Here is a 12,601-nt window from a genome sequence, read left to right as displayed (position 1 = left end):
TCAACCCTGATCTTATGGGGCCCCTCAGTCAAGTAACACAGATTACGCTATGTGTGATAATCATGTTTTGTAATTGCCATCTTTTTTCAAATCAAGATGGCTTGAATCTCTTGATGGTTATGTGATATTTATAGACCTCAATCTGTCTTTTTCCCCCACAAAACTCACTAGAAGTCATTATTTAAGGGGTTATTTTTCAAGATGTTCTTCCAGAGGGGTCATGTGAGGTGAGGTACCAACTTTCTTGGGTGCACGGGGGGCCCTTTTTAAATCTGTGCCCAGGGCCCCAGTTGGTCATAATCCGTACACGCACACAAGGACTTTACACCTTGTCAGTGTTAGTTGAATGCGATAGGTAACCAAAACTCAACTCTATCCCAAAAACAAAAGTCCACTGTTCCAATGATAGTCTTGATGGATAAACTAGTTAGGAATTTCCTTGTTTGCCGCCACAGCTGCAGCTAGCTGTGTTCGTCTAAATAGGCTAATCTGGAAGGTATTCCACCAACATCGCTAATGAAAGCGGTGCTTAACAGAATTAGCCTGGCTTGACCTAGTGTAGACTTTCACTTGAAGATCAAGATGTTCCATTAACTTTCCAATTAAGTTAGCTGCATATTCCAATTAAGTTAGCTGTATCTTGCCTTTGTTTATTCAAGCAGCTCGCATTATGATCTTGTATGTGCTTTGAATGGGAAGCGAACCTATGGACCCTTTCAACAAGGTAAACACAAACAATGCTTGAACATTCTATTTGGGCCCCAATCTACTTCCTCTGCATTAAGATAACATATGGAATGTTAAAAAGGAAGCCTTGTGGGGCCAACTATGATGCTGATAATGGAACTCTCCTGAAAGGGTCCATATGACTAAGAACGCGTACAGTGATGCACCGTTTTGCTACTCATTGCACCACCACACGGTGGAGAGAGGAAGCATGTCAAGATTTCTAGAACCATAAGCATGTCAAGTTAATAATTTGTCCTAATAAGTTATATTAAGTTATGTGTTTCGTAAATTCTTCGTAACTAGTTATATGTAAATCCATGTTTGGTGACACTGTCGGAAAAAGGTTTCAACTTCTATTTTTGAAGCTGGACATAAAGGTGATGACAACATGAAAACACAGGTAGACAAAACTGTCTTTTAGTACTCTTTTACTTTCGCTACTTTTTTTTTTTTTTTTTTGCAACACAGCTCGATTAAGCTTGAAAGTTAACCTCATGTGGCGCAGGCTAGTTCTGTGACATCCATTCTCATAGTTACAGAGCTAGGATTTTCGAAAGCCACAGTAATGAATGGAAATCTCACTAGTGAACCTTGAAATAAGCCAGGATTTATCTTTACCCTACTGGCAATCTGAAAGTTGAAATGTTACCAGCTGCTTGATTGGAAAAGTGGCGGAGGGTCGCGCAGGAGGCCAAAACACAAACTCAATACATAAACAACAACATTATAATGAAAATGAAAGTTTAAATTGTGAATATCCTGGCAGTACCATCATTGTCAGCCAGTTTTTTCGGTAATGAGTAATCTAACACGCTACTATTTACAAACCAGTAATCAGATTAAAGTTACTTATCTAAGTTACTGTGCGTTACTATTTTTGTAATTTTCCTTAGTAAAAAGATATTCTTTGCTTTCTTCTTGTCTTGGGGATTAATGTCATGTAGTCTATGCTCACGTTTTCAGCATGAGCAGAATTCACGTGTAAACCCACGCAGCGACACAAACGTAAACAACAATGGAGGGAGAGAGAGAGATGCACATTTCATCAGTCATTACTTTGAGTTTGTGTCAGCTAAACATGACAACATTAAGGTACATTGTGCATTCTGTGCTGGCGACAAAGTGCGGTCTAGCTAGACATCCCAAAGTCTCCCGAAGTTTTGGGAGTCTCCCACATATTGATAGCGGCTTCCTGGCGCCCGCAAATTACATAAAATCTCCCGGAACCTAGAGCGAACAAGAGCACGCAAGCCAGACCGGACTTCAAATCGCGTGTGCATATGAGTTTAACGCGCACACAACGGAGAGGGACAGAGAGAGGGGTGGTGCGTTTGTGCCTGAAGCGCATCCAAGAAGGAGAGCATCCTGGTCTGTTTTGCTAAATCAACCAATCAGTTTTCAGTGTGCTTATATCTCTTTTCTCCCAAACTTAATTAATCAGTTCAGTCAGTGTATCTAGGAACAGGAGCGTCATGGCAGCGTCAGTGCCCCTCAAAAGGGAAGATTTAAGACCCATTTCACATCAGACTACACAAAAGTGTACCCAATTGTCTCATAAGATTAAAACATAATGATAGTCTTGCACACTGCACTGTTTGTAACAGCGACTTTAGCATTGCTCACGGCGGGTTAAATGATTGCAAAAGACTTGTTGAGGCGAGTTTAACAAGTGTAATTTCATTTGCATATTACTCAGGCCTATACAAGATGGCTAGTTGCCAAGGCTACATGAAAAAAAAATCTACATATTTTACTATAACAATTTCTATCAATAGGCCTTCCTTATTTGGTGTACTTAGACATTATTGAACAAACATCTGAATTTCAGTAGCTAAGTAGGTTAGGTTGGGATGTCTGCTATACATTGCTGACATAACTGTTAAAATGCACTTCCGGTATAGTGAGTATTGGCAAAACCGGTTATCATTTTTATGTTGAGGCGGTGGGGGTGTTGTCGGCAGCTGCTGAAAGTAACTAATAAAGTAACTTGTAATCTAACTTAGTTACTTTTAAAATCAAGTAATCAGTAAAGTAACTAAGTTACTTTTTAAAGGAGTAATCAGTAATCAGATTACTTTTTCAAGGTAACTGTGGCAACACTGATTGTCAGTATGTGAAAATAACATGTTTTCTTAATCTCTGATGGCATATTATAGTCATTTTATGAATTGTTACAATAAATGCGTTGAAAAAGTTGTGCTTTTGCACACCTCCTTAGGGAGGGGTGCGTCGGAGAAGGACCACAGGGTCACCAATATCAAAGGAAGTAGAAAGCTCCCTCACACTGTCTTCATTTGCAATTGTAGCTTTTAATTGCAATGTTTCGGTCAAATGACCATCATCAGGCAATAAGTGCGTTCCCAAATAAATGGAGTAGCATAACGTTCAAGTTAGACCTGCTGCAATGAAGATTGTGAGCATACCCAAAAAGTAGCATCTCTAACATGCTGTTTGGATATTGACATTGAAAATGCTCAGCGGACCGCATCCGGCCCACGGGCCTTATAGTTTGCCCACCTCTGTGTTACATTATCAGGTTTTATTACATTAATGATAATAAGCACCCCTATGACAAGACACCAACAGAAACATGGAATCTAGCTATTACAGATGCTACTGAATGCTGTCACAAGTGCTTAAAATGTTGGTGTGGTTTTCTTGGCAGGTGAGGTGCTCTGAACAGACTTTGATGAATATTCATACTCATTTCCTGAATAATCAAAAAGTTACTTACTCTTATACCCATGAAACGGTCCTTGAGAATGATCCAGGACAGCAGGAACACAAAAGCTTTGTGACAGCAGTATAAAGCTGATGCATCTGTAGCTGTTAGCTTGTGTAGGGCCAGCAGATGAAGATAGTTAGTTAGTGTCCAAAGGATGGAGAAAGGTGCTGTCCTTTTTACAAACAGTTTGAAAGTCATTCCCTCTTCTCCAAAAACACAGCTGCACTCCCTGTTTTAACAGTGAGATATTGATAAAAGTTTCTGGTAAGTGCTGTCACGTGATAAGTGACACAGACAGAGCCAAACACACAGCATATAGAGTGAATCCAGTTATGTGATAATGTGTTCAAAGCTACTGTAACTGTAAAGAATTACAATTATGTGATTCTGAAAACCACTGAACCTCTTACCAAACCAATGAATTAATATGTGAGAATTATATTTCACAAAATCTACAGAAAAGAAGACAATTTGTTTGATTGAGGGCAAATGTTTCAACCAACTCCAAAACAAGGAAATCAGAACAGTTTTACAATCCAGAGACAACATAAAGTGTCGTGGCTCGTCTACTATTCACAATTAAGAGTGTTGATATAATAATAGTAATACTAGTAGCATTAATAATGATAATAATGATAACATGTATTTATATAGCACTTTTCTAGCACAGCACCCAAAGTAATGAAAAATAATAATCAAATATAGCCGCAAGCGGCAATGGCGGGCCCGAGCACCTGCGGGCCGCAACCCGTGACATGTCGGAATCCAACAAAGCACCGACGTGGTGTGTTTGTGAAATGTACATATTTGATGCGTGTGCTATTTGTTTTTGTATTTTATTTTCTGCCACATTTACTCGCTTGGCCAGGTGGGGGCGTAATGCAAGGTAGGCCCATTGGGTGTCATCATAATCATAATATATATTAACCTGAGAAATTTCAGACCATTCATGTTAAGCAAAGAACATTTCTGATACACTTTTTGGTAGGCCAGATGGTGGCGCTATGTTAGGCATGAAAATTACACATGTGAATATCATCACAATAATTATATCCAAAATGTTTGTAAACTTTCAGATCAATCACTTAAGGCATTGTCCATTTCTGGCACATTTCCTGCTTGACCAGGTGGTGGCGCTATGCCAGGCAGGCCCATTGGGTGTCTGGATATCATCATAATCATAATATCTATTAACCTAAAAAGTTTCAGACCATTTATTCAAAGCATAGAGCATTTCTGGCACATTTCCTGCTTGGCCAGAAGGTGGCGCTATGCTAGGCCTGTGAATTACGCATGTGAATATCATCACAATAATGATATCCAATATTTTATAACGTTTCAGATCAATCACTTAAGGCATTGTCCATTTCTGGCACATTTCCTGCTTGGCCAGGTGGTGGCGCTATGTCAGGCAGGCCCATTGGGTGTCTGGATATCATCATAATCATGATATCTATTAACCTGAGAAGTTTCAGACCATTCATTCAATGCACTGTGATTTATGACACATTTTCTGTTTATGTGGTGAGATATTAAAATCATATCAAATATATTACAACATTCCAAAATCCATTCACAATTTAACATCAGCGACATCTTGGCATAATGTTTGCCAAATTTCAAATGAATCTGACAAACCGTCTAGGAGGAGTATGTTCAAATTGATCATGTGACATCAGGATTATTGTCATTCTTTCTGTTGCCAGTTGGTGGCGCTATGCCAAACATGCATTATGGGCATGTGAATATTATCATTAACATGGTCTTTAATGACCTGTGAAATTTAAAACATTTCAAGCCATGCATGGTGAATTATGACACATTTATTGTTTGTGTGGAACGGTATTAAAATTAACAATTTCGCCATTTTGTCAAATTACAACATATCAAAAAAAGGCTTCACAATTTAGAATCAGGAACATCTCGGCGTCATGTATACCAACTTTGACATGAATCGGATCAACCGTCTAGGAGGAGTACATTAAAATTGATCATGTCCACAACGCACAAATTCTCAATTACCTCACTTCCTGTGGGCGTGGCTAATGGCATGTTAATACAAAAGTTGTTTGTTTTTGGGAGTTACATACACCCCCCAAATTTGGTGTGTGTATCTAAAACTATATGCCAACCACAAGTCACAGTGACATAAGGGGGCGCTAGCGAGTCTCTGGGCCATACCCGGGGCCAAGCTTTTTTACCTAGCTGCTTTGTGTGACACCTGATGTGTGTGCCAAATTTCAAGACTTTTCGATTATGTTAACCACCTCAAAATATTTGCCAACCACGGGAGCAGTCACCTAAGGGGGCGCTAGCGAGTCCCTGGGCCACGCCCGGGGTCAAGCTCTTGTACCTAACTGCGATGCGTGACACCTGACGTGTGTGCCAAATTTCAAGAGTTTTCGACCATGTTAACCACCTCAAAAACAGGAAAGCAAAAAAGTGGAATAACAATAATAATAATCCTTACAAAAACAATAGGGCCTTGTGCCCTTCGGTGCTCGGGCCCTAATGAAAGGGTAAACTTCCAAAGACCAAGTTTAACTCTATATAACAAATGCAGTATAGAAAAGGAAAACTTCCAGTCCCCCTGTTACACCGCATTATGTAACAAAATGTACTACATTTTCACATCATTATTTAATAACTCCTGCATTTTGTATTAAACTTCCTGAACACAATATGTACCTAATAATTTTTCCTGAATTTTGTAGTAGGCCTAACCACTGCAATATGTAATAATTTATTACAAAATGTAGGAAATGTATTACATACAGTGCAGTGTTTCCCCTACTATCTATTCAGCAGTGGCGCAGCGGCGCTCCTAAGCGCTGCTGCAACAAAAGTCGCCTAATTAAAAAAAACATGCAAGTGGACTTCGGGAACAGCTACTGTTCGTTCCTCTCCAGGTTTGATGTCAACAGATAATAAGCTAACGTTGAAGGCACAGTCAGGGATTTCACAGGAAATCACATTTGTTTGTGATTATGTTTAAGTTTATTAGCAGATGCAATTTTGTGCAAAAACAAACGTAGCCTACATTATATTTTAACCAAGGAACCAAATTAAACCCGCCAGCAAAGTAGCTCGCCCCTACCTTCAGTAGCCTATTCCCAGATAAATTCCACGCAGGGTTTCATTTTTGTTTGTTCTATTTATACAGTCAATGCTTTCAAACCCTATGTTGCTAACATAGCCTACCCAGGCTGTGAAATTAAGGTCTAGCTTACTGGTAGATTTAATTGAATTTGAGTAATAGGATACGCAACCATTTACATCTGGAGACAATTTAAATTGTGCTCTCGTGAGAAAACAACACAATTTTAAAAAATTTAATCCAATTTTCATTTTCAATAGAGAATTGAACTGGTAAGCGTAAAACAGCAATCTTTGCTCACTCACTTTACAACCCAAAAAGGTAAGGAACATAAATTTGAGAAAATAACATTATATTTGTAGACCTGGTGAAGTCATTTTTTTGTTAACCATTCTTTTTTTGTGTGTGATCAGAACACTGGTCCTCATTTACAAAATGAACGTGCAGCATAAAACGGGCGTAGGACAGCTTTTTAAATTTGGGGTGCATTTCCCGCACAACTACTGAGGTTAGCTTTTCACTAAAATGGTACAATAAATCGTTAAACCAACCAACATCAAAATTACAACTGTTTTCCAAAACTGTCGTAATAACATACTTTGTAAGTCTGAACCATGATAGTTTCCATACTTCAGTAGTCTGGACTAAGGTGGTTAATGGCACATGGACTGGTACACCTGCCAGAGACTTAATGGATGAAACTAAGGTAGGCTAGTCCATCATTAAGAGGCCAGACTATTTGAACCAATTTATTAACTTGATCCATGAATAAAAAAAAAACAGATGATTCACGGATGAAACTCGGTAGTCCATCATTATAGTCTCTGTTAATTGCAGGTTTGCCAGTCCACGTCATGTGGAGAGAATTACTTTTGCTTTGGAAAGCACACCTGTCAACGTCTTTGCTGCCATTTTTCTGGTTGTCAAAACAAATTGGTTCAGCTGGACTTGCAACGTCACTCTGGCTATATCAAAGTCAAAAATGTTTTCTCTTTTGGACGTATCTTGCACCACCATGTCGTAAATTCTAGAGGCGAGGCCTCTAAAATGAGAATATATTGGGGCGTGAAATTTAAATTACACTTGTTTTCAGCAACCATATTTACCAAAACCCGTAAATTATTATGCTGGAAATGGAGTGTTACAAACGTTTCATGAATCACATGTGAGCCCTGTGGTAAGACAATTCCTGCACTCAGATCGGTGTTGGTTTCTATTAGCCTCTTTTGCTATTTTCAATATCATAATCATGAACATTTTTGGCAGCTGTGCTGAAAGGAGCCTGGCTAAACAATGGCCTGTTATTTCAGATCTAGAGATGGACTATTTGAAAACGCAGGGTTAAGTTGCAGTGTCAGTTAAATAGTGTTTAAGTTAGCTAATTTAACTGTGATTTGCTATAAATTTGCACATACTGTATGAATATGAATGGCAATTGTCTTGATCTGCACTCATCTGTGTCTAGCCAGAAAAATCTTAGTAGGGTTCTAGTGCAGCATGTGATTATGGTCATTCGTTTTCATATCAGGGTTTTCAGGATTTTTCATTATGCATTTCAGTCATTCTCCATTTTTACTTGTTATGATTATGGTATTTAGCAAACGCTTTTGTCCAAAGCGACATACATATAATAATAGGGGTGTGAATCTCCCATGTAAAAGACGATACGATTCGCATCTAGATACATGGGCACGATTCGATACAAGAAAAGAGACATGTTTATAAAAAACGATTCAGTACGATTCGATGCGATGCGATTCGATGCAATTCAATGCAGTTCAAGAATGGAAAGCATTCTGAAAGATTTTTTATAATTTGCTCAAGGTGCACATTCATTTTATATTATCAATTATCATGGTCATGGTTGTCAATTAGGCAACAAAATGTGTGAATATGATTATCTAAACTGAGGTTTGTTTCATATACTGTATTGAAATGAAAAAAGAATAGTCTACACTTCAGTCAAGCACAGCAGCCAAATACAACATAAAAATAAATTTTTATAGACTTTACAGATTTTATAGAATTATATCTGATTGTTTTCATGGAGCTGTAGCCTTGTTGAGCTAAGACAATACCGAAATAAAATAAAACAGTGCTTAAGACACTCTTGGCCTTTTCTCATATAGGCCTAGCCTACCCTACAAGAATAAAATAGGCCTACAAATCAATGAACTCTCTGGGCTTATTTTGTTCCAACAGTAGACCTAATGCAGAAACCTAAAATGCCACAAGTCTGAATGAATATGAACAAAATCATTGGCTAATAATTTATGCATCGTTTTAGCAGCAAGGGCCAAATTATTATTTAACATTAAGGAAATCCCTTCATCAAAGATAAGGCTACTCTACAGACTATCGTTGCTGTTTAGGAATGCTATAAGTGCTTAATTTCGCGCTGGATTTCGAAAAACAAAAGCCGACCGAGTGCAAGTTGTCACATGGTTAAGTTGCAATAGATGTATGGGTAATGAGGTCATTTGACAACTTTGGGCAATGAATGTAACCAAAAACGAACTGCATTACCCACAATTCCGTGCCACGTATAGTTTCAAAACCGGAAGTGGGATGAACGCGCTGCTTGGAACGTAAATGAGTCTGAGCGAGCAGAAAAGGTTGTGCACCGATTCATAACAAGTAAATCGATATAACGACCGGTTCATTTCAGTTTTTTCCGATACGGGGCTTCACGTATCGATGTAGCCGTATCTTACACGTTAAAAACGGATACCGATACGTATCGGTTCATCTTTACACCCCTATATAATAATAATAATACAAAGTTACATTTAACAGTAAACAATTTAAAAAGTCGGTAAGCCTACATTAAAGCTGCAGTTGGCAAGTCTGACAGATTGGGGACTTAGCCAAAATTTCCCTCCCACACTAACACCGAGCACCCTCTCATCGAGTTTGTGCTCGTCAGTGCGCACCAGACTGCACCAGACTGTGACTGAGAGTCAGATCTCACACAGCCCTGCTCTGATTGGACCAGAACAACCGGGAGCTGTGAATTTTTGCAAAACAAATAACAGGCTCTAGGTGGAGGTAGAAGTGCATTTTTTTTTCTAAAACCGGCTGATTTATGTTGTTCTGTCGGAGCATAGTGTTGGTTTCAGCGAATATGATCAAAAAAATCTTTCCAACTGCAGCTTTAAGGAGAATAGCAATAATAAACAACAATGCCAATTCAATCAATAGCCAAATGAAAATAAATATATACTATAATATACAAACCATAACACATAAGAAAAGCTTAATAAACTAAGTGCATGTTGAACAGATATTACAGTGTGTTTTCAGATTTCATTTGCATGATATATTTAGAAAACAGTAATAGTTCACGCAACATCTGTTCACTCACCTGAATTTCTGAATCAGACTCTGTTTCTCATGTGTGGTAGACATATATCCAAAGTAATATAATGGAAAGAAGAAGATGTTCCAGTTACTGCTGAACCAGGAGATGAAGAAAGGACATGGGAAAGACTCGTAGGTGAGCTGGACCAACTGTGTGGTTCCCACCAAGGATGAGGACACACAGAGAACCACCAGCAAACCTCCCAGCACTTTGAACACTGTTTTTGTGAAGGTTTTATAGGATGTGTCCTCACCACTTGACTCACTGGCAGATATCTCTCTATGGGACTCGGAACCCTCCTGACCTGCAGAGATGATAGTTAAGATGATGAGAGTAATGTGAGAAGTGTATTTTAACCCTGTTGCTCAACTGCTTTAAACTCAGATTTAAATTTCAGTTAGGGATTAATAAACCTACTGCTGAGGTGGTTTACATTTCTGAAATGGCTTCATATATCAGATCGAGTAGAAAATCGAGTCCCCCAAAGGAAAATTAGAGACCGTCTCAGCCCAATGGAGTTTTATTATGATGAGGAATTTTCAAAGAGGTACCGTTTCAACAAGAAATCTGTCATAAGATTAAATGAAAAAATAATGTACGCAATTAAACATGGCAGTGACCGGAATGCAGCTATGCCTTTGCTCCAACTGCTGATAGGCCTGCGGTTTTATGCTACCGGTTGCTTCTAGATGGTGGATGGAGACCTTTTTGGAGTGCATAAATCAACCGTGAGTAGGATTGTTGGAAGGGTATCAGGAGCCATTGCAGCTTGTCAGATTTGCTCCAACAGGAGAAACATCAGCTGAGTAGAGTGCTGGGAGCCCATATCCCCATTCAAAACCCTGGTGGAGAAAATGGTGAGCTTTTTTGCAACAGAAAGGGATACTTCTCTATTAATGTTCAGATTGTGTGTGATGAGAAGGCCCTTATTACCAACATTGTAGCACGGTGGCCAGGATCAACTCACGACAGCAGGATTTTTGATAACAGTCAGCTCTGTGCTCTAATGGAAAGAAATGCATTTCAAGGCCACCTTGTAGGTGACAATGGATATCCCTGTCACACCTACTTGATGACGCCTCTTTTTGAACCTCAAATACCAGCGGAGAGACGATACAATGGCAGCCACATTGCAGCAAGAGGTCTTGTGGAGAGAGTGTTTGGAGTTTGGAAACAAAGGTTTCCCTGCTTACAGGATGGGTTTTGAACAAAGCTAGAGACAACATTTAAAGTCATTGTGGCAGTAGCAGTGCTGTACAATTTCGGAAAGAGACTTGGAGATTGAGAGGACCGAGAACATGGCCAAGAAGAGCATGCCACGGCTAATGGAAAGGCTTGACCTTGATACAGTAGATAACCATTTTACGGCATAGTTAAGGTGTGTATGATGTTCAAGTTTATAATAGATCTATGTTCAAATAACATATATATATTAGGGCTGTCAATCGATTAAAAAAAGTAATCTAAGTAATTACATACTCTGTGATTAATTAATCTAAATTAATCGCATATATAATTTTTGCTGTGAAAGTATTTTAAATATTTAAATTCAAATGAATCATTGAATAATCAGCATTAGTGACATTAAAGTTCAAAGACTCTTTTATTATTATTTTCACTGTTCAAATAATTGCCATAATATTCTATGATATGACCTAATATGCTGAGGAAATAAATTCAAAAGTGCTTCGGGAAGAAGTTTTTTTTTCACATACAAGGCATTTCAGGCCACAGATATAACCTAGTAACCTGACATGAATTTCGCTCCGCCTAGCTCCACTCATCCATCTGGAACCGATCCATTGAAGTGTTGCTTCAGTAGGCTGGGCCTAATCAAAAAATGCTTGCATATGATTGAATAAGCCATCCGTCATCTATTGACGTGCTACTTCAACCACTCACATCGAAGCCAACCCGTGACGCTAATAACAGTGTCACATCTATGAAACTCCCGCCCTGCGTCCTGATTGGCTGAACCATAAAGTCGGTTGCAGAAATCACTCTCAATGGAAGAGGTCCCAGATGGATGTGAGTGAAGCTAGGCGGAGCTAAGCGGAACAAAATTCATCTGGCTAGGGTCAGGTTAATAACCTAGGGGACACAATGAAAATAAATTAACACTCCCCTCAATGTCAACACTTATTTCTTTGCATTGATGTGCGACTATAGAGTTGATGAACTCCGGTGATATGCAAATTCCTTGCTGCAGACATTGCAGAGGACTTTATTTTCAACACTTTATTTTTTATCAACACCATCAGGCCGTTTTTTAAAAGTAAATGTTCCAATCAATGATCCAGGCAGTAGGGGTGGGCGATATATATCGTCTGCGATAATATCGTGATTGTTGTTTTAACGATGTGCAAATTGACATTATCGAGTATTTAAATTACTTATGGGGAAAAACACTCAATCACGCATTGAAGACTCATACATTCCCAGGAGGTGTATGCGGGAGAAGCCCCTGACTGCAGCAAGTGTCACATGATCACTAGTGGGTCACAACGTTGTCACACAGCACGCCTAATGTTTATTTTGTGCAGTGAGAGTATACTTGGGATTTTATGTTGTTCAAGTAGCATTGATGAGACAGTCACGTTTTTTCCTACACGGTATTATATGGAGAGAAAACATTAGCCTTTGAGTATTTTAATAGTCAGTTGTAAACAAATAACTATTCTCGTGTAAC

At 38.9% G+C, this 12,601-nt stretch overlaps 1 protein-coding gene across 1 annotated transcript in view; it reads right to left on the bottom strand.

Moving 5' to 3' along the window:
- slc35f4 (solute carrier family 35 member F4) overlaps positions 1 to 12,601 on the bottom strand; it is a 150,414-nt gene that overhangs the window by 126,757 nt on the left and 11,056 nt on the right. Inside the window, exons 3-4 of the mRNA XM_042091349.1 lie at positions 9,916 to 10,216; positions 3,464 to 3,683 (exon numbers count right to left, since the gene is read on the bottom strand). Of these exons, the coding sequence (XP_041947283.1) occupies positions 3,464 to 3,683; positions 9,916 to 10,216 (521 nt within the window). The remainder of the gene's footprint in view (positions 1 to 3,463; positions 3,684 to 9,915; positions 10,217 to 12,601) is intronic.

This window comes from Alosa sapidissima, chromosome 5, assembly GCF_018492685.1.
Source record: "Alosa sapidissima isolate fAloSap1 chromosome 5, fAloSap1.pri, whole genome shotgun sequence".
Taxonomy (NCBI): Eukaryota; Metazoa; Chordata; class Actinopteri; order Clupeiformes; family Clupeidae; genus Alosa; species Alosa sapidissima.
The sequence above is the reverse complement of the archived record's forward strand: the minus strand, read 5'-3'. Positions and strand labels throughout refer to the sequence as shown.